The 26,141-nt window shown below is 46.9% G+C and overlaps 1 protein-coding gene across 7 annotated transcripts in view; it reads right to left on the reverse strand.

Moving 5' to 3' along the window:
- Nucleotides 1–26,141, reverse strand: part of UPF2 (UPF2 regulator of nonsense mediated mRNA decay) — a 211,066-nt gene that overhangs the window by 96,037 nt on the left and 88,888 nt on the right. For 5 of the 7 annotated variants that reach the window (XR_012330375.1, XM_073801544.1, XM_073801546.1 and 2 more), the window contains 2 exons: nucleotides 25,157–25,298; nucleotides 23,710–23,830 (listed from right to left, as the gene is read on the reverse strand). Coding sequence is in view for 6 of the 7 variants with exons in the window: in XM_073801544.1 (XP_073657645.1) it covers nucleotides 23,710–23,830; nucleotides 25,157–25,298 (263 nt within the window). In the remaining variant the exon portion in view is untranslated. Of the gene's footprint in view, nucleotides 1–17,188; nucleotides 18,469–23,705; nucleotides 23,831–25,156; nucleotides 25,299–26,141 lie in introns of those variants that run through there. The other 2 variants (XM_019933253.3, XM_073801545.1) reach the window with 2 other exon arrangements.

A 26,141-nucleotide genomic window follows, 5' to 3' on the forward strand; every position in this document is an offset into this window, starting at 1 on the left:
ACGGGTGCCGAGGGGCACTGAACGGAGGCACGCTGGGACACCAGGGGATTTCAGGAGGAAAGAGAGGGAATTCCAAAGGGTGACGCCAGTGCCCCCAAGGGCGAGGTCCATCCTTGCCCGGGTTCCAGGAAGCAGTCCTTAACAAAACACTACCGTGTCTATTTCCTCATTCACCCATCTCACCATCAGCGTGATTCATCTCATTCCTCCAGCATCCACTGACTGATTATAATATTGGGAATCTTCAGAGCAATCTCATTGCAGCAAAAGTCATCAGAGAGCAAATATAAACTTTGGAAAACGAAGCAGATTCTCGCAAAAGTCAGCTGCTGTGGCTTTGACTTTGAGACAGCTGCACTCTAGGGAACTTTCCCCCTCTAGAGATGCGGGGCGTATGTGAGGCAGATGGTAGAGGCATAAGGAGGACAGGGTCCGGGCTGCTGCAGAGCCGAGAGCCTTCACGCAGCCCCCCAACTCTCCCTGTCCAGCTCTTCTGTGTGACTTCCTGGTAGTGGCCCTCTTTCCCAATTTCCAAGCTTTCTCCTTTTTCTTTCATATTCTCAAGTCCACCTTCGTGCTCCTTGTACTTTTATTTTGTCCTTGTAGCCTGTGCTCTCCAAGGTTTCATGAACAGTTTTCACCTGTGATTGCTCAGAGCTTTACACCTGTTGCAGTCAGGTTTGTACTTCTTAAAACTTTTAAACCTTTAAGTAAACACGTGCTCAGAAACACAGGGCAATCCGGCGGATGCCCTTAAAGCTCTGTGTAAGGGTAACATGGGTTTTACACTTACACGAAGTCTAAACTTCATCTCAAAAATATTCTTTAAATGTACAGAGAAGCATGTAAGTCTTGTAGAGCAAGACTTACCAACCTGTCGACAAGATGGTAAATGACCGGGAGGGGCTGTCTTGTCATCACGGGATGTTCCCACAGTCCATGGCTAGAGTAATCAGGTGGGAACTATGCTCCTCTGAGCCTTGAGGAAACAAATTTAACTACTGCATATGGAGAGTAGACTCTGTTTTGTCTTTAAAATCCAGGCAAATTTTTCCTACTCTATAACACACCTATGTTTACTTTCATAGATAATTGTTTTCTCATCGTCGAATAAAATGGATGTTCCAGGGAGGTGCAGCGGCTTATCCTCTGGCTTTGTCTGCCCCCCTGGAGCATCACCAGGTATCCCCAGAGATTCATGATCCCAGTTTCAGAAGCCCAAGACTGAGGCCATGTGGAGCTTGTTAAAAGGATAGAGAGAAAGGGGGGTGGCAGAGCATTGAAGGGCTGCCAGTCATTTACACTGTAGTCTAAATGCACTCCGCTTTCCAGAGGAGAAGTTTCAAGGTCAGGAAGGAGGAGAAAGGAAGAGAGGCCCAGGATGTGTAAGGGCAGCAGAAGGTACAAAGAGGAGGGAGGAAAGCTGGGATTAGCAAAGTCAGCCTTCACCTCTACATCTGGCACAGGGCCAGCCCTGATCCTCTGACATCAGTGAGCAAGCATTTGTAGCATTTGTCACACACCTGCTGGCCCCAGAACATTCCATTCTGAGCCCCTGGTCAGGAGAGGGCTGCATGGAAGCCCCAGGGAGACCAAGACCCACTGGGACCTGGCTGGGAGCTCAGGCCACAGTATTGATCAGCCCGGGAGATCCTTTCAATCTCCAGGCACCTCTGGCTCCACATTAATTCTCAGCTTCTGGGCTGCCCAGGGCCCTGCCCTTGGGGAGCAGGAGGCCCTGATACGGGGTGGCCGGACCCACCCAAAAGGTGACTTCCAGGCCAGGCTAGAAATTCACACTTAGGGCCCAGAGGATGGGTTGCCGGAATGTTCCCTGCGCCGTCTTCACTTCCGGCTGCTGCACTGGCTGCCAGCTACACACCCAGTTCTCGGGAGTCTCAGGAAGGGGCTCAGACTGAGATTAGAGCAGCCTGTCCCGTGCATCGCTGGGACCCCAGAAGCCCTTTCAGCTGAGGATGACTTTGGGCCTGTTGGGAAGGAAGGGGGTCTCCCTGACACCCCTTGGCTGAGTTTGTGACGGGAGAGGGCACGGAGTCCACTTATTCGAGCTGAGTTTGTTGTTTAGGGCCAACAAGGGTCCCTCGGAGGTAAGACTGTGCCGTACAGTTTGAGCCTGGACACCCTCACGTCCAAACACAGACTCGCTGTCTTCACTGCCGAGTAAGCAGCGGGCATCTCGGCCTCGGGCGTGATTCCACCTCAGGTGGGCTGCGCTCTGACCAATACCCAGCAGGAGCTCCCATGCTAAGGTCTGGACGTGGGTCACCTTAATTCCTCCTTGTGACAAACTTGTGCAGTAGTTCCTTTATTATCTCCGCTGAAGGATGAGGAAGCTGAAGGTTAGAGAGGCCAAGGTCCAAGGTCACAGAGCCAGAAAGTGACCGGGCAACACTGGGCACAAAACCCATCTTCTGCCATCTGCTGTCCCCCACCCCAGTGCCCTGCAGGTGGGATGAGGATGCTCCGGGGACACACAGGCTGGTGAGGCTACATCCCCACGTCCGAGGTCAGCTGGCCAGGTCAGGGGCACCATGCAAATATCCTGTCCCCAGCTGGGTAGATGTAGGTCAACAGTTTACAAGAGCTCATCAGAAGGGGTTACAGCCTCCAGCCCAGCAGCCCTGAGATATAAGTGACACACAGAACAGGACCTGAGGGCCGAGGCGAGGTCACACCCTGCTCGTAGAGGCACCCTGACCCCAGTTAAAGGAGAGCCCTAGGATGGGAACAGATTCTGCCGCTTCAGCAGGAAGCAGGGCCTTCCTCCATCCACAGAGGCCCCTCTGGTCTTAAATGCACTCATTTCTTTAGTAAACCAGGTGCCAGGGAACGAGGGCTATGTGCCCACTGACCGCTCTTCTCAAATCAACAGTCTCCACCCAGGGCTGCCTCCCAGTGCTGTGGGGCCGAGTGTTTGAAGTCGGAACTGAACCAAAACCTGGGTCCCACCATCACTGGACGTGACACTCCCTCCCTCATTCCCCACCCCTGCCCACTAAGGGTGGGCACGGCCAAAATAAAGCCAGCCAACCCCACCAGGCCCGGCGGTTGCTCTGCTGGCCAGCAGGTCCATAGAGGACGTGGCGGGGGGTGGAGCATGGGGCGCCACAGAGCATGGCTTTCTCCCAATGCAGTGACAGGTACCAAGAGGTGTGTGTTCTAAAAGTCTTGGAACCTCTTTATAGAGAAGATGTGGTTTAGCTGTGGCTGCACAGGCTTGGGCGCGAGCGGGGACCTCAGCAGCAGACAGCAGCCCCCTCCTCCCCAACTCCACCCCACCACAGATGCCCTTCCTGACTCTTCTTCTCCAGGGGGCTACGGCTTTACCACACGGAGCCAGAAAACACTGCGCACAGGTCACAATAAGGCTGTACTAAGAGCAGGCCTCTCCAGAGACCGTGTTCTCCCACCGCAAGTCAGGAGTGACAGTGCTCAGAGAGGCAAATGCTCTTTTTGTTACCCGACAGGGCAGGTCTCAGAATTCCATATTTTCCTAAAAATGGCACTTGTGGGTCTGAAAGGGATTGCCCAAATTCATTTTTCAATGAAGACATCATTTTCTCAAAAAAAAAAAAAAAAAAAGCCTTTTGGGTCTGGGTCAGTACAGAACGTTGTTATCAAGGGTGGGTTGTGGAGAGATTAAGAGAGAGAGAGGGAATTGACACAGAGCAAGCAGGCCAGGAGAGCAGAGGGCGGACAGGGAGAGGATGATGGGCCTCTCAGCTGGGCTGCGGCCGCTCCTCCCCTCCCCCAGCCCTAGCCTCAGCCTCAGCCCGACCTTGAGCCCAGCCGGCTTCCCACAGCTCCTGTCACTCTGGCCTGACCTTGCCCACCCAAATGCTGGCCCCGTCTGCAAACACAAACAAGGCCACTTATCTGCATTGCCTAACCAAGGTAAACAGCCCTGCAAGGGCCCAGGCCCTGCCCTCACCCCCAAGGTCGGGCTGCTGGGCCAAAGGTATGCAGAGGGTGATTTTTTTCGGTGACTATTTCCTCCTGGCAAGACTTTCGGATTCATGTGGTTCCTGTTGAGTAGTTCCCTAATTGTCATCAAAGAATCCTAAGTCTAGGAGGAGGTTGAAGCAGTTATAAGTCCATCCCCCTGCCCCTCTGCCCACCTTTCCGCCACTTTCAGAGGAAGAAGCCCCATAACTGCCACTGGCCATACTTGGCAGTGACTCCCCACTTTTTCAAACAGGAAGCCTTTCTGAGGTCCGAGCTAAATCCTTCTGGTTTTGGGTGGGCCTATTCCCCTCTGCTCCTGTCTCACATAAACAGAGGGCTGGTACCGGAGGGCACGCCTCCGCAGGCCTCACCACACACCCTCAACAGCTAGAAGACACTGTCCCTTCCCCCACACATCTGGAAGATGATGGGCCTGACTTCCGGTCCTGGCTATGCTGCCAGCCAACTGTGTGACCTTAAGCAAACCACTTAACCTCTCTGAGCCTCAGTGTCCTCATCGGTTAAAATGAGGGGGCTGGACCAGAGGGTCTCTTAGGCTCTCTTACAAATGATTTATGTCCCCTTAAATTCATGTGTTGAGGCCCCAAATAACCCCCAATGTGACCTTATTTGAAGATAGGGCCTTGAAGGAGGTAACCAAGGTGAAATGAGGTTGTTAGCATGGGGCCCTGATCCAACAGGGCTGGGATCCCTATAAGAAGAAGAAGAGACACTAGAGCACCCTTTCCCACTCCCACAAATGCACACAGGAAAGTCCATGAGAGGGTGGCTGACTGCAAGCCGAGGAGAGAGGCCTCACCAGGGCCCGGCCCCGCCGACATCTTGACCCTAGACTTCCAGCCTCCAGAACTGTGAGAAACAAATGTCTGTGGGACTTGTTTATGGCAGCCCAGGCAGACAGGCTCTTCCCCTCTGCCATCCTGGAGTCAGTAAGATGGCTGCAACCCCAGTGGGAAACTCAGCAACTCCCAGTCCCTGCCTCTGGGGGTTACGGGGGCTCTGTCTTCGATGTCATCTCTGGCAGTGAGTTTCTGCTTCCACAGCGTTCTTTCAGGAGTAGATCTTTGCCATCTTTCACCTGCCCCCAGACACCACCCCAATCTCTTCGCTAGTAAAGGCCTCCAGACCTCAGAGGGTTCCTCAGGGCCCATGAGGAGCTGAAGGGATGGGGTATCAGAGAGAGAGGGGGAGAGAGAGAGAGTGCATGTGTGTGTGTGTGTGTCTGTGTAGGGGTGGTGACTTCATTTGGCAGTATCCCTCTCCTGGTGTCTTTTCTATCCCTCATCCCCACCTCCAGGTCACCTCTATGCCGAGCACTACTGCCATGTCTGTCTGGTGACCTCCTTCCCAACCTTGCTGATTGCGTCTTTTGGCCCAAAGAGGCAACCAAGGCCTTTGGCTAACAGACACCCATCCTCTGGTTACGATCTTAAGTAACACTCCCTTGGTCCACAGCCGGCCACAGTGCTCTAAAGCCAGGCCTCTGGCTCCCGCAGCCCTGAGACCTCTCTGTGAAACTGAGCAGGACCCTGTGGAGCCCTCCTAGGTACAAAAACCCCTCCATGTCCCCGTTTCTTGTTTGTAGAAAAAGGCTTTGGTCTCCTAGGCCTTCCCTGAGTTCCAAAGAGCAAACTCAAGCAGTTACTAATTAGGGAAGTGAGGGAATGCAGAAACAAAGGAAAAGCAGATAAGCAAGAAAAGTAATGACAAGAGTTCAGCTATGAAACAGAGTCCTAGTTCCTCCTCAAGGGATACACATAACAATCTGATGCACATCTTCAAGTTGTTCTGCAGAAACTAAGACACACCCAGCGCCCCCCCCCCAACATGCAGACCCCATACTGGCTGGAATCAGAAGGTTGATGATTAAGATTCCTGAACCATCACTCTGTTACCCCACCACCAACCAATCAGAAGAAAGTCCACGAGCCGCAACCCTCACCCCAAACGTCACCTTTAAAACCCCTCCCCTGAAAGCCATCAGGGAGTTCAGGTCTTCTGAGCGTGAGCTGCCTGTTCTCCATGTTTGGAGTCTTGACATAAAGGCTGTACTTTCCTTCACCACAACCCAGTGGTGAAGACTGGCTCTGCTGCACCCCAGGCAAGTGGACTCCAGTTCAGTTTGGTGCCATCTGGAGCACCTCTCGCACCCCTGGAGCCTGAGCAGCCACTGCAGCATCTCCCCGCCTCCTGCAGGCCCCATTTAGCACCCTCTCCTCTACCCCGTCACAGTGACACCCCCAGCACCCCCTCTTCTGCCTCCTGGTGGAGGTCGTGGTCAGCTCCCCACATCACCAGAGCCCCGGGTGGTCCCCACTGGGCTGGCCCTTCCATTTCCCTCTCCTGCTCGGTGGGTTACAGCTCTGGGCTCTGGAGAGCAGCCGACTTGGCTTCATCCAGGCCCCATTAGCTGGGTGACCTCAGGCAAGCCACCAACCTCTTCAAGCCTTGTTTCCTTGTCCTTACCGAGGGGACCCCTCCCAGGGCTACTGGCCTGTGTAAAGAAAGCTCTGAGCACGGTGCCTGGGAACATAAGCATCCACAGACTCCAGTAACGGTTACGGCCTCCGAGAGTGGGCCCTGTGCTGTGGCTGACCACACCCTATCCATTGGGAGACAATCCTCAGAGAGGTGGGGAGACACAGCCTGACCTTGGGTACCTGCCTAAGCTGGTTCTTCAACCTTCCGATCAGTTCTGAGAGCCATCTCAGAACTAGTCCCATCATAACCAAAGCTAGTCCCTATTATTTGGTGGCCAGGGACCCCACTGCACCTCTGGAGCCTCCGCCGGCTGAACACCACACCCCATCAGCCCCAGGCTCACAGCCGTGAAACACAAGCACCACATGCTGCCCACCTCCGGCTTTTGCTTGAGTGGCTCCCTCTAACCGGGAGAGTCCAACTGGACTCTTCTTTATCCAAGTAACTCCCACTGCTCTTCAAAAGCTGTCAAGGGTCCCCTCCTCATGAAGCCCCTCACCCACCCACTTCTTCTGTGCTCCCATAGCACCTGCACACATAACACAGGTTCATCAATCCCACTGGGCTCTGGGATCCCTGCAGGGGAAAACTGGGCCTTCTCCATCCTTCCCCAGGGTCTGGAGAATAATATGCGTCTAACAAATGTAAGCAGATGGCAGACAGATGTTGGGTAGATGCGTAGATGGGTGGATAGATGGACGGGTGGGTGGGTGGCTGGATACATGGGCATATGACAAATCACTGTCCCTCTAGTTGCCCCCGCTCCATCTCTCCACTGAGTAATTTCCGGGCTAATCTTCCTAACAGCCAGCTTGGTTCATTTCATGACCCAAATACCTTCAGAGGTTGTGCACTGCCTGCCAAATACAGTTCAAACTCCTCAGCCTGGAATCTGGCCCCCACCTACTTTTCCAGTTCTGCTCTCCTTCCCTCCCACTGTTCTCCAGCCAAATCATATCAGACGTTCTCTACACTCTTGCGACTCAGGGTGACCCTCTGACCCGCGCATCAGCCTCACCTGAGAGCTTGTCAGAACTCTCAAGTCTTTTCCCAGACCCACGGAATCAGAATCGGAATTTTCACAAGCCCTCAGGCGAGTCATGCGCATATGAGAGTTTTCAGCTCTAGGGTGTCCCCAAAGCTGCTGCCAGTCATCTGTCAAAATTCTTTACATCATTTAGGGTTCAGCTTGCCTATGCCCCCCCTACTGGTAACAACCCCCATCCCACTTGCCCTAACCACACCTCCCAACACACACACACACACACACACACAGTTTCCTTTCTCCGAAAGACCATAGCACTTGTTTATGCCTCTCCCGTCCCAGGGATCACATTGTTTCTAAAGTATAAGCATTTGAGACTCATCCCTCTGTTGTAAATTATAAGTGTCTGGTGAATAAGGACCTTGCTAGTCTATTTCATCCCATGCCACGACTCAAAAGATGCCTTGCACCTAGCAGGTATCAGACAAATGCATTAAATAAGTGAATGGATTAATGAAGGTCAGGTTCCTAATAGGGGAAGAAGGTCCACAGGATCCCCACTGGGGCAAGAGTTTCAGGTGCTTGGTCCTACCTTTCTTCCCTGGAACATTTGGGAGCCTCTCAGTTTGCCTGCCCCTGCCCCCCTGGAGTGACGGGGAGTGAGATGCAGCCTGTGAGGGCACAGGACCCTTAGAGGCCATCTGGCTGTCTCATTCCCGGGCGTGGTGGGGAGGGAGAGGAGGTCGACCTTGTCAGGGAAGCATAGCTAAGCCTGCAACAGCATCAGCAGTGCTGAGTCCGTCCTCTTCAGCTGTCAGTTCCCGTACTGGAATGTCGGGACAAACTCACAGACCTCCTGACCTCGGTGAGCTCATCTTCCTCCCAACCCGTCTCCTCGGGAAGCAGATGTCCTCACCCACCCCCCACCCCCCCTTCTCAGGACTCTGGTACTTGGCCAGTATGTGGTGCTCTCTGTATTATATTACACAGTTAAAAACAGAATGCTTTCTCCTAAGACGAGGCAAGGATGTCCGCTCCCACCACTTCTACTGGTTACTGTATCGGAGATTCTAGACAGTGCAATCAGGTAAGAAAAAGAAAACACATCCAGATTGGAAAGCAAGAAGTCAAACTGTATTTGCAGATGACATGATCCTGTATAAGGAAAATCCTAAGGAATCCACTAAACAGCTACTAGAACTAATTGGGTCAAACAACATCACAGGATACCAGACCAGTGTAAAAAAAATAGACTGCGTTTCTAGATATTAGCAATAAACAATCTGAAAATGGTATTATGAAAACAATTCTATTCACAGTAGCTCAAAAATAATAATGCCAATTCCTATGGAAATCCCAGCAAGATATTTTTGTAGACAAAGACAAGCTTATTCTAAAATTTATATGCAGAGGAACTAGATCAGCTAAGAAGCTTGACAAAGAATAAAGTGGGTGGAAATCACTCTACCTGATATCAAGGCTTACCACAGAGCTCACCAAACAGTAATACAGTGTGGTATTAGTGAAGTGACAGACCCAGAGATCAATGGAACAGAAGAGAGAACCCAGAAATAGACCCACGCGGTAGGTTCTGTGGTTTTCTTGACAAAGGTGCAAAAGCTACCCAATAGAGAATGACAGCCTCTCCAACAAACGGCACTGGAGCAATTGATCATGCATAGGCTAAAAAAAATCCTAAACCTCACACCTTACACCAAAATTAACTCAAAATGGATCATGGACCTAATGTAAAACATACAACAATTAAACTTTTAGGAAAGAAGGACAACATAAAATCTTTGATATCTAGGGCTAGACAAAGAGTAATCAGACATGATAACAAAAGAATCATTTATGGAAAAAAAAGATAAGTTGGACTTCATCAAAATTTGAAACTTTTGCTGAGCAAAAGACCCCTTTAAAAGGATGGAAGGCATGCTACAGATTGGGAAAAATTATTTGGAAACCACATATCTGACTTATATCTGGAATCTGTAAAAGAATTTAAAGAATTCTCAAAACTCGAAAACACAAATGCAATAAATACACAAACGTTTGGCCCTGCTTCTAATTAAATTAGAAAGGCAGAAGACATGAACAGACATTTCACCAAAGAGGATCTATGAATGGCAAACAAGCACATAAAAAGGTGCTTACCATCATTAACCATTAGGGAAACGCAAATCGTAACAAGGAGATACCAGTACACACTGATTATAGCAGGTAAAATAAAAAAAAAAACAAACAGTGATAAGACCAAATGCTGGCAGCAGTGTGGAGCAACTGGATCTCCCCTACATTGCTGGTGGGAACAGACAATCGTATAGTCACTCCAGAAAATAGTTTGGCAGTTGTTTCTTAAAAAACTAAACATGCACTTACCACATGATCCAGCAATTATACTCTTAGGCATTTATCCCAGAGAAGTGAAAACTTACATCCATACAAAAACCTATACACATGCTAAATTATACACTTAAAAATGGTTACAGTGGTAAATTTTATGTGTATTTTACCAAAATTTTTTAAAAACTTGTACAGAAGTATTCATAGAAGATTTATTCAGAATAGCCTCAAACTGGGAACAACCCAAATGTCCTTTAGTGGGTAAGTGGTTAAACTCTGGGACATCCATACACTGGGGTACCATTCATCAATAAGAAGGAACCACATGCACCGACTTGGATGGATCTCAAGGGCATCATAAATCCATCATCGATCCATACTGTGCAGTTTCATTTACATAACACTCTCAAAATGACAAAACTATACAGATGAAACCAGGTTAGTTATTTCCAGGTGTGATGACTAATTTTATGTGTCACCTTGACTGGGCTACGGGATGCCCAGGTTGTTGGTGTGACATTATTTCTGGGTGTGTCTGTGAGGGTGTCTCCAGAAGAGATGAACATTTGAGTCAGTGGACTGAGTAAAGATCCTCCTCACGCATGTGGGTGGGCATCTGCCAGTCCACTGAGGGCGTGAAGAGAACAGGGTGGATGAAGGGGCTCCTGCTCTCTCTGCTCGAGCTGGGACGTCCATCTTCTCTTGACCCCAGACATGGGTGCCCCTGGTTCTCGCCTTCTGACTCAAGAGTGAGTCTCAGGGCTTCAGACTTGGGATGAACTGAAGAACTGACTTTCCTGCTTCTCCAGTTTGCAGATGGCAGACCGTGAGATATCTTGGCCTCCATAATTACATGAGCCTACTCCTATTATAAAATATCCCCATATTCATCTCTTTTTATCCTTTTGGTTCTGTTTCTCTGAAGAACACTAATACACCAGGGGTCAAGGAGTAGCACACAGGAAGGAGTTCCTTTGTGGTGCTGGAACATTTCTGTATCTTGATAGTGGTGGAGTTACACAAATCTACACATGGAATCCCATTCTGTAGAAACACACACACACACACGTGCATGTGTAAAAACTTGTGGAAACTGAATGACGTCTATAGTCTAGTTACCAGTATTGAACCAATGTCGGTTTCCTGGTTTTGATATTGTACTATCATCATATAAGATGTCACCCCTGGGGGAAGCTGGACCCAGGGTTTGCAGGGCTCGACTATTTTTGCAACCTCTGGTGAGTCTGTAATTATTTCTAGATAAAAAGTTTTTAAAAAGTAAAATGGGATTAGGGATTCTGTAGTTATTTTAGAATTCCTCTCCCCGTAACACCCAGGGTGACCTGGCTTTCATGCACTGGCTCTCTGTGCTTGTTTGCAGGTTAGAGCAGCAGGCACGGAACACCATGGGAGCTGGTGCAGAAACCCCAGTGGACCATGGAAGACACCAAAGTCACACGTTGCTGGCTCTAGGGACCTAAATACACAGATCTTCTCTCCCACCCTCCGCCGCTCCCGAGGGAGTGACCAGATGGCTTCCTCCTGAGGGGGGCCGTGTGGGCCAATGGCGCCTCCCAGTTCCTACAGCAGGGGGTGGTAAAGAGGAGGGAAAGAGAGGCCCCGGGTGGGTGAGGTCTGCCTGGTGCTGAGGCTTCGGGAAGCTGGGGGTTTGCAGAAGGAGGCCCGGGCCTCTGGGAGGGCCAAGGGGAGGCTGCGGCCGGGCAGTCCCAGCCTGACCTGGGTGTGCAGCCACCAGCCCGGGTGCCTTGGGTCTCTCTCTAGAGTCTCTCAGAAACAATGCAAAGCAAACAAACAAAAGTCAGATTTAAAAAAAAAAAAGGAAAGGAAAATCCAGGTCAGGCAGAACAGAAAGACAACCGTTTACAGTCGGCCCCGTCCCACCAGTGTGCACGGGGCCGGTGGGAGGGTCCCCTTGCTCCTCACCCGGCCCAGGCCCAGGGCCTGCACTCCAAAAGCACAGCTGGACAGCACTCCTGGAGAAGAGGCCCCGGGGCCCCCCTCCACTTGCCCAGGGCAACGTCACGGTCTCAGCTCTCTGGCCGAGACCTTTGCCTGCCCACCTGCAGACAAGGAAGTCTCCAGAAACCAGGTGCATTTGGCAGTGGCCGTTTTCCCTGGCAGCCTGTGAAAACATCATGCAAACCCTCGAAGGGAGACGGGTGGGAGCCTGCCGGCAGCTCCCGCTCCGTGAATGACAGCACCTGGGGACGGGCTGCACCCACTCCCTCCGTCCCTCCCTCCCAGGCCCCACCACCACAACCGTGCAGGCCAGGACATCCTACCCTCTCCCCTCTACTTGGGAAATCTGCCCCCTCTTTCTGCCACCACCCCATCGTCTCTTGGCCAGGCCCTGGCCATACCCTGCTCCCAGGTCCCCCCAGTTCTACTTTAGCCCCTACAATCTGACCTCCACTCAGCAGCCAGATGATCCTGTACAGTCAGAGCAAATCGATCGTATCACACCCAGAAGAAAATCCACGTGTCCCTCTGGCTTACAAGTCCTCTCTGATACGGGCCCTGCCTCTCAAAGCTCTGCGTCCACCTCTCACTGGTTTTTCCTTCCATTCCTCAAGCAGGCCATGCTCGTCCCTCCCTCTCTGACCTCTTGTCTGGAATGTGTATCTTCCAGGGGCTGATCCTTGCCATCTGGGGGGGTCAATCTCGAGGGGCCACCAGTCATGGCACCTCTCCCTGCACAGCACTTGGGCTGCAGTCGGGTCTCAGGAAAGCAGAGCCTGGGAAGGAGGTTAGAGCACGCGATGTTCATTAGGGAGCACGCTTGGGACCAACTGCCATGGAGGGGAGCCGGCAACACGGGCAGAGGGGCAAGGCGGCTGTGATGTGGGCTTATCGACAGCTGGACTGGCCCTTGGGTTGTCCTGACTTGGGCCGAGGATGCCAGGCCTTCCTGCTCCTGCTGCATCAGCCCTTTCACGTGGGCTTCCGCAGGCCCCCTCCTGCGCCTACAGCTAAGCCCATCCCAGAAAAGGGCCTTCGGCATTGCAGTATCCATCTCAGCTTCTCTCATTTTGATATTTTTCTTAATTTTTCATTCCTATGTGTCTCTCCCTCCAAGAACGGAAACTCCATAGAAGCAGGATTTGCCTTGTGTGTCACGGGGACGTCAGCCTAAGCACGTGGTACGTGTTGAGTGAATGCTTTACGTTCACGACCACCCTGGAAAATTCATCATTTGATTCTCATTGCACAAATGACATCAGTGAGGCTTCGGTTAAGAAACTTACCCAAGAAGTGGCAGGAGCAGAACCCCGGGTCGCTCTGTGTGGCTCCCCCGCCAGCGCCCCCCACCTCACCAGAATCAAGGCAGGGGCAGCGCCATGATGGCCCCGGGCCGACATGGGAGGCTGCACATTCTGTGCGTGGCTTAGAACAAGATTATAAATTACTGGGGGATTTGGGCCATTCCTTACAATCCTTCCTAGGCTCGGTGTTCAGTCAGTGGCCCCCATGTACACAGAAGTCATAGTGAACCAGCCCTAAGTGCCTTTCTGCTACACACACAAGCAGGTGGTCAACCTGATTAAGCTGAGGACAACTCTGCTTTCTCTTTGCAAATCCGCTGCCTGTTCTGCTCTGTCTGCTTCTTCTCCATTGCCGATGCCCCCTCAGAGAAGCCTGGCAAAAAATCCCACCTTCGAGCACGGAAGTCCTGTTGCAGACATGGCAGGGGAGGTGTTTGGGAACGTGGCCACACACACTTCCTGAGGTGGAGCAGATTCCCTGAGAATTCCCATAGTTCGGGGGAAGCACATGTTGAGCACCGCACAGGGTCCCCCAGTCCTAGCCTGGTACTCCTATCAAGGGGCTCTGCATGCCTCTTGCAGAACAGTCACTGAGCACCACCCTCCAATTAACCTCATCCCCCTGCCAGGGGCAGGTGGGCAGGCAGAGGTCCCTTTGATGAAGCTCAAGGAAAGCATCTAAATTAAATCAGGGATGAGGGGACAGCAAGGTTTCCTAGAGGAGGCGAAGCTTGAACTACATCTTGGAAGGCCAGTAGCACAGCCAGGCAGTAAGGAGAGGACATTTCTGGCAAAGGAAACGGCATATGCAAAGGTGTCATAGTAACACTAGCCACCATCAGATGGACCCTTCCCATATGCCACGTGATGAGCTAAGCACTTTACAGATACCATCACTTAATTTCACGGAATTTTTCACATTTCTTGTCTGTCTCCTCTACTAGAACATCAGTCCCATGGGGGCAGTGATTCTTTCCCCACCTCTGTATCCCCAGTGCCTGGTATACAGAATGGGGTCAATCAATCTTTCCCTTCTCATGGTCACCAAGTATTCATCTAAATGTTTAAATCCATGAATCTAATCAGACTGACTATACAGTATCAATAGGAAACTAAAGACAGGGTAATAGCATGAGCACCTGTACACCATACACACACACACTCAGCAGAATTTGAAATGCTTTCCCCAATAACTATAAAACTAGAACCGCTTCCAAGGAAACAAACATTTGAGTAATAATCCAACAATTTCCAAAGTTACTCCTCCGGAAAGAAGAATTTCTACTGAGATAACAGAAGATGGCTGACTGTCCCTTATACTTTGTCCAAAGGTTTAAAAAAAAAATTGCATTTAAATAAGAATGCCAAAAACATGATTTTACTTATATAGCATGCTAAATATTTTAAAATTGATTCCACCTCCATTCTGTTTTCATTCAAAACAAGTCTAGGGAAGAGCACTAGACAGAGGTGGGGCAGCTATACCCTGGTGCCAGCCACACAGAGGGAATGAGATGTTTTAATGAGAGGTTGTACAGATAAAACATTTGGAGTTCTTTAAAATCCAAACTTTAGAAATAAATGTATAGCTATGTGGAAAACCTCATGTTTAAAATCTGAGAACCCCAATTATGGATAACTGAGTGTAGGAAGCGCCCGCCCCCCCAGGTAATTCTTAAGGCTCCTGCTTGAGCGGCTATGGTTTCACAGAACCTGCCTCCTTGACCACAGATCCAAGGATGGACCAGCAGATCTGTGGGTATGCAGACTTGGCTGCACTGTCCATCAAGTTGTTTCTGTAGCTGCAAGATTTAAAACTCAGGAGCTGTTGGCAGCCAAGTTTACAATGAGTGTTATGGACCGCCTCAAAATTCATAGGTTGAAGGCCCAAGCCCCCATGTAACTGTATTTGAAGATGGAACCTTTAAGGAGGTAACTAAGGTTAAATGGGGTCAGAAGGGTGGGGCCCTAACCCAATAAGACTGGTGTCCTTATGAGGAAGAGACACCAGGGATGCAGAATAAAGGCCACGTGAGAGTGCCGGCTACAAGCCAAAGAACAGAACCCTCACCAGAAGCCGTGCTTGGGCTTCCAGCCTCCACAACTGTGAGGAATAAGTGTCTGCTGTTTAAGCTGCTGCTTTGTGGTATGCTGTTATGGCACACCTGAGCAGACTACAAGGAGCAGAAAGCACACACACCGGAGGATTCTGGTTGCATTTAGGTATCTTTAAAGCCCAACAATATTCTCATGTTGGTTTCAAACTTTAGGATCCTTACAATAATCTCCTGTGAGTTTAAGTGAATTCAAATTGGGTCTCTTTCATTTGCAACTAAATGAAAGAGCTTCTGAATAGCTGGAGGTTTACCCCCCACCCCGGTCCAAGCACACAAAATTTTAAAACCATTTTAGAAGGGAACCTGAGATACATTTCATCTCTGCCTTTTATAAGAAGATATTTTGTCTTAAAAAAAAATTATCCCAGGTTTTCCATTATGAGTATTCCGAAGATATTCTATGATATGGCTGGAGTTACTAGGAAATCTGAGGTCTACACCTCTCTTTGCTGTTGGCCTCACCACTCTGGGCCTATTTCCTTTCTACAACAAGTTATTTCTGCTAATCACAAAAATTCTGATACCGCCAATGACTGATCTCACTACGCTGAAAGTTAAGTCACCGCACTGCTCAGGATGACTCCCCATCTGCAAAATGAGTGTTTCTTCCAGGACTAACATTCTACGTGTTCCAGGATTACTACCTAACCAGGTCTCTCGGGGTCCTGTGCCATGCTCTCCCCTTTGGTATTGCCACGTCCTGCTTATATGGTTTGCCTTTTCTAGTCTGGCTCCTTGTTGGGCTCTTTCAGCTGCTGTGTGCTATCTGTCCAGCCCCCGAGTCTCACACAGGTCAGGTACTCTATGGGGTATGAGCTCACAGGGCCTGGGCGGCTCTCGTAGGCAAGTGCAGAGACTCACTGGGAGAGTGACCCCTGGGCTGCCTAGAGGCCTTCTCAGCTTATTTGTTCCCCCAAAAGGCATCAAAGGATCAAAGGGAGAAGTCTGACAGCAAACATCAGGTTTTTTCACATCTTTGCTTACCTTTGGTGGATCACAAGGTGGGGGAAAGAGGCCAAAAGACTGACCAGCTATGAGAATCAGTCTTCTCCAAAATCCAGCAGGCTTTCCCCCTTATTTATGTTTTTAAATATAAGCAAGCTCCTTGGTGGTTAAAACAGAACCTATCTTACGTGTCACTAATCTTTTGGTCACCAGTAACCGATCTCTGCTACAGAAATCTAACGGAATAAAGCGCAGTGCTGCACCCCATCTTATTTGGTCTACTTCCTTTATGGTTACACCTGCTAGTGACCTTGTTTATTCCAGATGAAAGATGAAAAGTGAATGAAGGTGAATTATCACAGCTGATTTTCAGATATTCTCTGCCTTGTGCATGATACACAACAGAATTACCCCTGGTTCCCTCTAACAATTTAAACTTGGAAACAATATAAACATGACAAAACTTGGAAACCATTCTCCTCAACACCGAATAGCAAGAAATAGGACACAGGTCAGCAAGGAAGATGGCGATGAGGGTTGGAAAATAGGGTTAAGAGAATTAAGTCGAGTTTTGAAACTTCCTTCATGCCTTCTGGATTTGTCTCAGCCAGCCTTGGAATAAACACCTGGAAAGAAATTGAAAACGACGGTTCTCGCAATTCCCTTCTGAACCACCTGCCTTACAGAGGCGTTTATCAGCCCTGCGGCACACACGTGGGTAAGATCATAAACACCACCCCAGGCTAGACTGCGCTGTACCAGCATTTTCCATCATAACCAGCTTCAAGCCTGTTCTAAAAATGTTTATTCTATTGGACTCCACTGGCTACTTTTTGTACTGACCCCAAAGGTAACTAACTCAGGAACCCAGGAAAACAATGCAAGTAACAGATGCTAAAGGGAGAGCAACAATACTAGTGAAATGCTAAAGAAATCATCTCTGAGACTATTTTATAAAGAATAGTGATGACCGTGGAAGATACTGATTTACCCATTTAATAGGTTTCCAAAACCCAAACCAAATAAAACACAACCACACCAAATCTAAATTACAACACTTTATTGCAGCATCGGCAAAGGTCAGATTTCTGAAGCTGGTGAAGATCGGGCAGCATTTCCATGTGAAATGTTACAACTTTACAAGTTTTGTTTCTTATTTAATTCTACATGCAGAAACTGAAACATGGTAAAAGAAAAAATGCAAAATAGCTAGAAAAAAAGATGTAATCAAGTTGTAGCATACAGATGTGCTCTTCAACTAAATTTACTATGCCTATCGGAAAGCAAACGAAAGACAACTATCCTAATAAATTAACAGATTGCCAGAAACAGACTAAGAATGCTCATTTCTACTTAGTGGGGGGAAAACAAAACAAAACAAAAGAAAAACAAAAGCAAAATAAAAGCTCTACTGTTTCCATACTTTGTTTAGAGACAGAGGCTGTAAACCCATGAAGGTCAACAAAATCTCCGGATCCCCTTCTCGCTGTCCTTCGTCCATCTTCTGTGACATCTGCCTGGTTCGCTGTCTGTTTTCAATGATACTTACAATGGGCTCAACTATCCCTGTTCTTAGGCTGGTGTCAGACTCCCCTAAGCCATCTGGGTACATGCTTTGTACACTAATCGTCTTCACATTTTCTTTTTACCCTAGTAGGCAATGTTACATTACTGACTCTGATGGGTAAAACTGATTTTTCTCCCTCATCCCTTGTTCCTCTTGAAACAAATTCCTAAACAAAAGCCTTCCTGGTGGATTATCTGGTATTTGGATATCTTTCATCATTTTGTTGTCCTGCATGTAAGTTTTCACTAGAAGATTTTACTGCTTGCTCTATACTTTGCTACTATAGTCCTGGAGCCCCCAAATGTATCTTCTTCCAACTTGGGATGTTCAATTCAGAGACACTGTAACTCAAATCAAGTTTAAACTCAAGTTCATTTCCCCCATACCATTACCATTACAATCGTTTCTTCTTCGGCTCAATCATCTCACTGACGCTCTTCTTGGTGTAACTGCTCAGGAATCAAGTCAACCATCTCATTTTTGACTGCATTCTCAAGAGAAGATGAACCCTCGCGTGATTTCCATTACAAAAGGCCTTTTCTGCCTTATCTGGAAGCGTCGGCTTGTTCCGGTGTTGGCAGAGGCTGCTGTTTCTGCCTCATGGCCCCAGCCTGTCCCAGGTTTAGATTCGCAACTCTCTAGACCGACATGCTGAGATGTGTCCACTGCTCTCATTCAATTGCTGGAGGACTCCACTATCCACAACATCAGATACAGGACCTAATGAAATGACACGTGCTGCTGGATCAACGTCTCCTAGAGGCACAAACAGGGCAATGTTAAAGAACCAGGACTGAGGACGACCCTCCAGCAAGAAAAGGCCCCTAAAAAAGGCCCCAGCCACTATTCTCTGATGTCTGCAGACAAGTCAGTGCTTTTTAAAGAGCACACAAACTCCTACTGAACTAAGAAACAACAGGGGGCGGAGGGGCACTAAAAAGAGCAATTCTGATGCTGATCAGAAGGGGGTGGTCCCAGTAGCTCTCCTGTTAACTACTTTCTAAGATGCTGAAAATTCATGGTTTGTGTCATGGCTGAACGGTGTACCCTCCAAATTCACATGTTGAAGTCTAACCGCAGTACCTCAGAATGTGACCTTATTTGAAGACAGGGTCACTGCAGATATAATTTGTTAAGATGAGGCCAGATTGGTGTAGGATGGGCCCCTGATCCAGTGTGACTGTGTCCTCGTAACAGGAGGAAACCCAGACACAAACATCCTGGGAGAACGCCACGTGACGATGAAGACATGGGTCAGACGGTGCTGTGGAAGCCTGGGGATGCCAAAGATTGCTGGCAAAGCACAGAAGCCAGGAGGGAGCCTGGAGCGGATTCTCCTCTCAGCCTCAGAAGGAACCAACCCGGCCCTGACCCTGGATTTCGGCCTCCAGAAGTGTGAGGCAAACCGTTCTGTTGTTTAAGTCACAAAGTTTATCATGCTTTCTTTTGACAGCTCTAGCAAACTCATACAGGTTGTCTCTCACAAGGCAAGTTGCATTAGCAAGAAACTTTCAAAGAATAAAATGCAAATACGGAAAAGTCTATCTTCAGCTGGATACATCCGTTAAGTCGTGCAGAACTGAACTGAATGGGAAAAGGTCAGTAGAAGTATTCTCTGAGAGAAAGAAACAGTCTCTCCCCTGATGTCAAGACAAAGCAATGGTCTAAAACAGAATACTTTAGATAAACGCAATGAATGACAGGAAAAGCGTTCACAGTCTTTGATAAATAAGACACACTTATTATAACCCCTTGCTACTCAGAGTGTGGTCCACACTCCAGCAGCTTTGACATCGCCTGGGAGCTTGTTAGAAACTAATCAGAACCAGCAGTTTAACAAGAGTCAGGATGGTTAAAATAGGTATTTTAAAGTTTGAGGAGCGCTGGTATAATCCACACAAATTTATAGCATATAAACCATATTAGTATTAACACTTGCCAAAGATGCTGAGTCTCACAGTTTATTCAACACTCACAGGGTAGAAAGCAACCCTGTCCTGCACTACAGAACACCTTGGTAATTGTATTACTTAGAGTGCTACTGCCATTTTAACTCATTATAAGCAAATGCTTACTCCTTCTTAGAGCATTCCTGCCCAGGGAGAAGGACTGAAATTTTAACTTACAGCCCTATTTCAATCCTGATTATAAAATATAAAAATCATTATAATTAATGTCTGGGAGCCTTATCAAAATCTACAAGTAATAAAAACTTAAAACTGCTTTAATAACCAGTTTCCAAGTAAATTTCCCTTTATCTGACATATAATGTCAACAATTTAATATCTTTTTAAAAAAAGTACTAGCCAAGTTAAGAGTCAAATTGAAAACAGTTTCTCAGACCTCACTCACAGAACCCCCCTCTGCCTCTTCCTACAGGACTTCAGCACGCAGACACCCAAGGACCACGGCTCTAGACGCACAGGTTCCTATTGAGTCTGGCCCAGCGTTAAAAATAGAAGAAAATAAAGAGGAGCCAAACTACCAAAAGACACCACCCATCACCTAACGTTCTTCCACGTGACTACATTTCTTCACTTAAGTTTAAAAAATAGCAAAGAACATTTGGTACTTGAAAGGCTTCAAAAACTCACTTTTACACATTTGCTTGTTCCTCTACAATGTTCATCTGAACCTGCATTTTAAGAGCACTGGCTTTGAGAAGACTATAAAACCATAAGACTTTACAGAGGGCCATTTTCAAGAGTGTTGGACAAGTTAGGATTTCTTTTTCCCAAGTCATTATTTGAGGAAGAGATTTAAAATAGGTAAAGCCAAGTAGCTCAAGAGGTGGGAGTCTCACAAAATCAGGAAAACAAAAGGGAATGAGGGTGCTAGGGAGCATAACACAGGGAGAAAGTTTGTTAAATGACTAAGCATAGATTTTTTTTGAAGTCCCTCTGTCCATTCAACAAATATTTACTGGGCATCTACTATGTGCCAGGCACCAAGAGATATAATGGAAAGCAAGACAAGGCTTCATGTCTGCCCTGAGTCTTCAATCTCCTGGGGGATGGAGACAAGCTAGCAGGTGACGAAGCACAACAAGGTCTGGGAAAGCACAGTGAGTCAGGGCAGCAAGGTCAGGCTCCCGAGTTTCAAGGGGAGACCTGACGGAGGAGCAGGAGTCATCCGGGGAAGAGCGCAAAAGGGTTCCAAACAGAGGGAGGCAAAAAAGGGCATAACTAGAAGAGCTAAAAGGCCAGCTGGGTGGAAGTAGGGGAAAAAATAGCAAGAGGTAAAGCCAGTAAGGGGAGTGCACCCCCATCATGCAGGGTTGTGTTAACCAACTGAGGAGCTGGGACTTTTATCCCACAAGCCACGAGGAGCCACTGAAGGGTTTAAGCACAAGAGCTCACTCCTGGTCAGACGGCAGGTTTGCACTTGAGAAAGAACACTGTGGGGAGAGCAGAGAGGATGCATTGGAAGGGGTTGAAATTGGAGACTGAGAAGCATATCTGGAGGCTGCAGGCAGTAATCCAGATGAGAGGTGACAGTAGCTTGATCTAGGATCTCCATGGCGGAGATGGAATAAACAGGGCCAGTGTGAGAAAGCCATTTACCAGTAGAATCAGGGTATTTGTTAATTAACTACACAGAGAGACTGATGCAGAGGAAGAGTCAAAAACAAAACCTCCTTTTCTAGTTTGGACAACTGCGAGGGCAGAGCTTCCGTTCACTGGGCTAGAGAACAGAGGAGGGGAGAGGATGGGGCGGGGAAACGCTGAAGTTGAAGTTCCCGGGAGACGTCTAGGTGGTTGTTCAGAAGACAGCAGGTGCACGGTCAGAAACCAGAGTGGAGGCTTGGGCTGGAGACCTGGCTGGTAATGGAGCCACAGGAGGGGACACCTGCGAGAGCGCTCGGCGTAAGTGAGGAGGGGCCAAGGACCAGCCTGAGGGGCACGGGTGTTTCCAGGAGGCGGCAAGGCCACCCCGGAGTCAGGAGACAAGCAGAGGAGGCAGACAGTGAAGAAGACCAGGAAGGGCAGCAGAGCCGCAGAGGTCACGGGAAGAGAGTGTGCTGACAGAAGAGGGGGGCCCATGTGCAGAGCGCTCCAAGACAGCCACCCAGATGGCTGAACGGAGCACTGAGGCGGCCGGGCCAAGGCCAAGGTGTCAGGGAAGGGGCAGGGAGGCAGATGCACAGTGAGTGCGAGGTGAGAGAGAGCCAGCGTGGCCAGTTCCAAGTCTGGCTGCCTGCAGGGCTGGAGGGAGGGAAGGAAATCAGAAAGGTAACAAAGAACTTTGAAAAACGACTGAGTAACTGGTAGCAAACTAAGAAAGGCACATCTCTGTGTTCATATACACAACTACAGCAGCATGTTTAAGCTGATACACCTGCTTTCCCATATTTTATTCCACACTCCTTGAGAAATGCTTGGTGCTTAGACTCTCCATCAATGATTTTTTAAATAAATACATGACTAGGGAAGAATTAGCTGTCAAGTACCTGGACCTGGTTTCTCAACTGGACTATAACCCTTAGAGTAAAGGCTCTGTCTTCTACTTCTGAATTTTCCATAGTGCAGGACTGAACCCATGGAAGGTGCTGGATGAAATGTAAGCTGAGGGGAGCAAATCCTACTGCAAATAGTAATTATGTAGCAAATGTCACATTTATTGATTCTGTAAAGTCACCCAAACATTGAAAAATTAGGAAACGATGCTACTGTTACAATACCTAAACTGAGAAAGGATTAGGAATTAATAGAAACAATGCTGTTCAGAGATGTTAGGCTGCAATATGGCCGGTGAAGTTGATGAAAAATGTCAAGATAAGAAAGAGGAAGCAGACATTACCAAGAACACAAAGGTATATATTTAAAGCTACTCTAAGAAAATGTAAAAGGAGAAAACTAAAATTTCCATGGCCTCTTTCTTAACTTAGCCGGTTCCACGTCTTAGCACAATAAAAGGTATTATTAAAGGACTTTAATGAAGGTTGGGTAATTTAAAATAACCTAATATCTTATGCCTATTGTACATCATTTGTAACGTACATTTCTAAAAAAAAAAAATTACACTCAATAGCTGTTAAAAAACAGATCCCTAAACTGTCAATGACAAACCAATTTCCTAAACTGCAATTTGATTAGAGTTGTCTGAACATATAGTTCAAAGAAAAATGTTACCAGGAACACGAATATACTTAGTGAGTGAAGACACAGGCTGGAACATCTGTGCTTTCTCCAATGCTACTACTCTCCTCAGTGGACCATTTCTCTACCCCAGCACTCTTTTCTACACCTGCTCGCCTGTCTCCAACAACAAGGTGACAACATTTGAGGGCTGCTGTAGAGCCTCAGTCTAAATACCCCAAGGAAGACCAGTAAGAGCACAAAGCCTATGTCACTTTTGATAATAACCCAAACACAAGACAGAAAACAAAGTTGATAGGTACGGGTCTTTAGATCAGATCCCAGCAAAACTTTCAACAACTTTAAAAATAAGATGAGTGAGGTCTTAGGCAATATCTTCTATATGAAATACCTTCCAGAGTTTTAATTATTTCACATTAAGCAACTCAAGTTTAAGAAGAACTGGCATAGATCCCAGCAGGATATTTTATAATTTAAAAACAAACAAACAAAATACCTCAAAACAAACTCAATCTGCATGACTGAAAGTCTAGTAACAGGTTTTGAGTTTTTGTAAACACTATGATTACATAACACTGGCTTGAGAGATTCTAACAAAAAGCCTGTGACTTCTCTCAAACTAATCTGTAACTAGTCCTCAAAAGAGGAAACTAAAAAATCCGAAGAAGCCCACTCAGAAAAAGTGAAAGCCAAGATTGGTGTGGCTGAAATTAAGATTAAAAAACAAACAAACAATTTTATAAATAGGTTTTCTTTACTCAAATATCTACAACTCAAACACTTTTCTATTTTGCTAGTCATTGGGCCTTGATCATTAGGTATAATCCACAACTATCTAATTTGCTCACATGGACACCATGAAAAATAGCTAAGGCAGAAATAAGAGAGACCGTCCTACCTCCCACCAGTCTTAAAGATTAGATCTGCATTAGGCGCTCCCTTTGGATGTTGGTAACGAGGCCGCCGCTCCCGATTGGTGTTTGCTGGAGCCGGCCGCTGGGCAAGAGACTGCAGCATTTCTGGAATTAGGAGCAAAACAGAAAAGGCATTTAACGTTGGTAAATGTACTCCCAAGAAGCAAATAAAACCCTACGGAGATCAAGTTTATTAGTCCTGTCAGGTAGCTGACTAAAGAAAAATAACCATTATATGGACTAAAATGATTAATAAGTACAAGAAGAGCAATCAAGAGAGGAGACATGCTCTTGAGTATCATTTAACATCCAAAGCTCCCTTTACAGTCAATGTGGCCACGATGTTAAGTGTCCTGAGGCAGTGAAACAGCGTAAGAAGCAGTTTAGTACAACAGCTATCAGCACGGTGTTTGGAGCCAGATAATATTAGCTCAAATCCCAGCTCTGCCACATACTAGCTATGCGACTTTTGGTTCAGTTTCCCTAAATGTAAAATGGGAATAATAATAAGCACTTATCTCATAGAACTGTTGTGAGGATTAAGTGATTTGATAAAGTACATAAGTGTCCGGCCACAGTAAGCACTTACACTGAGTGTTATCTACCATTATTTATTATTAAGAACATTGGGTATCAACTGAACTGGAAGAGAAGATTCTAGAAGTGGGATTTAAAGATAGAAACCTGGGACTTCCCTGGCGGTGCAGTGGTTAAGACTCCACGCTTCCACTGTAGGAGGCACGGGTTTGATCCCTGGTCGGGGAACTAAGACCCCACATGCCACGAAGCGTGGCCAAAAAAAAAAATTAATTGATAACAAAAAAAGATAGAAAACCAACTATTTATTTATACAACAATCTCTTGCACAAAAAGCAGTCGGTGAGTATAGCACTATACAGACAGCCATGTTATGGCTCTAAAATCTGGATGCCAGGGGAATGACAAAAGGCTGACTTATGAAGTGTCAGTGGACTCTATATGTAAAGTTCCAGTTAATCCAAGTGTGCTGGGTATGTCTCTATAAAACTGGAATCCTAACTTGATGCCCGCAAATCTGAAGGAATAGAGGGTCCTCGAGACCAGGATTCTCAAGTAGACAAAAGAAATGACATTTGTTGAATAATAATTTGCTCACAGTTGACTGGCAGCATGAGGCAATTAAAACTTGGTACTATATCACTTGCAAACATAGCTCTAACAGTATAGAACCTAACTGAATTATGGGGGAAGCAAAATATGACGAAAATTACATTAGTGTTACTTTACAAAATAAGTGAGAGAAAAATGAAGACAGAATGGAATATAAAAAACAATCAACTTCTCAGGCTAAATATATACAAACATGACATGAAAAGGTGCAGAATAAAAGCTTTGATGTTCTGTACTTTAAAAGCTCAAATTTCCACTTCCATCCTGAAAAAGATTTGATACCTTGATAATCTTCTTGTTCTTGCCGTTCATTGATATCTAGTGTGAGCTTTTTCATTCTCATCCTCTCTTCCTGTTCTGCCTGTTGCTGGTTCCAATGATTTGCAGCAAGTTGGGAAGACATGGGTACATTAAGGATCTTAAACTGAGAAAAAAAAATAATAAAGAAATCACAAATGGCTTGAGAAAATCAAAGAAAAAAAGATTTCAAATAAATTAGTAAGTAGAATTAAATGAGTTTAGAAAAATAATAATCTTTCCTTCCTTAATAAGTCAATAAAGACAGCATCATCTAAGAACGTAAACAGACAACAGTGTTACTCTACTAGAGACAAACCCATTAGGGCTGGATGGGAAGTGGAAGGCCATCAAGTTCAACCTCCATCAAGTTCAACCTTTTCTGCACCCTGTTTGGGAGCACACATCTAAGCAACAGGGGATCATTTTCCACTGTACAGACCCTATTACATATGGCTAACTATCAGAAGAGGTTTTATACAGAAAGCTGTAATCTGCACCCTTTTCATTTCTACCCTCTGGAATCAGTTCTGCCCTCCTGAACTATACAGTCTAGTCCGCGTTCAGGCTTAACAGACCTTCATATTCCAAAGATAGCTGTGACACTGGAAAAGAGAAAAAGTTAATCAACTGACCAATAAGATCTATTTCTCTATTATGGGGGAGAGTTCTTATCTACGGAATGGTTTGTTTTTAGCAGGATGTCCCTGTTTCAGGACTGTTAACAAGGACTGAACTATAATAAATATATTGTGCATTTGTTTAAAACAATCAAAAAGTTCTTTAAAACATTACATAATGGCTCTATTACATTAAAACTTTTGCTTTAATGATCAAAACATTTTATTTCATTATTCTAATTCATAGACATTTAGATATAGAAAGAAACTATCAACAGTATTATCCTTTCTTTTCAACTACTTACTTCATTGGTGCAAATTTTTCTTTTCCTACTGACTACAGAAGAAAG

The sequence above is a fragment of the Tursiops truncatus genome, chromosome 2 (assembly GCF_011762595.2).
Source record: "Tursiops truncatus isolate mTurTru1 chromosome 2, mTurTru1.mat.Y, whole genome shotgun sequence".
Lineage (NCBI taxonomy): Eukaryota > Metazoa > Chordata > Mammalia > Artiodactyla > Delphinidae > Tursiops > Tursiops truncatus.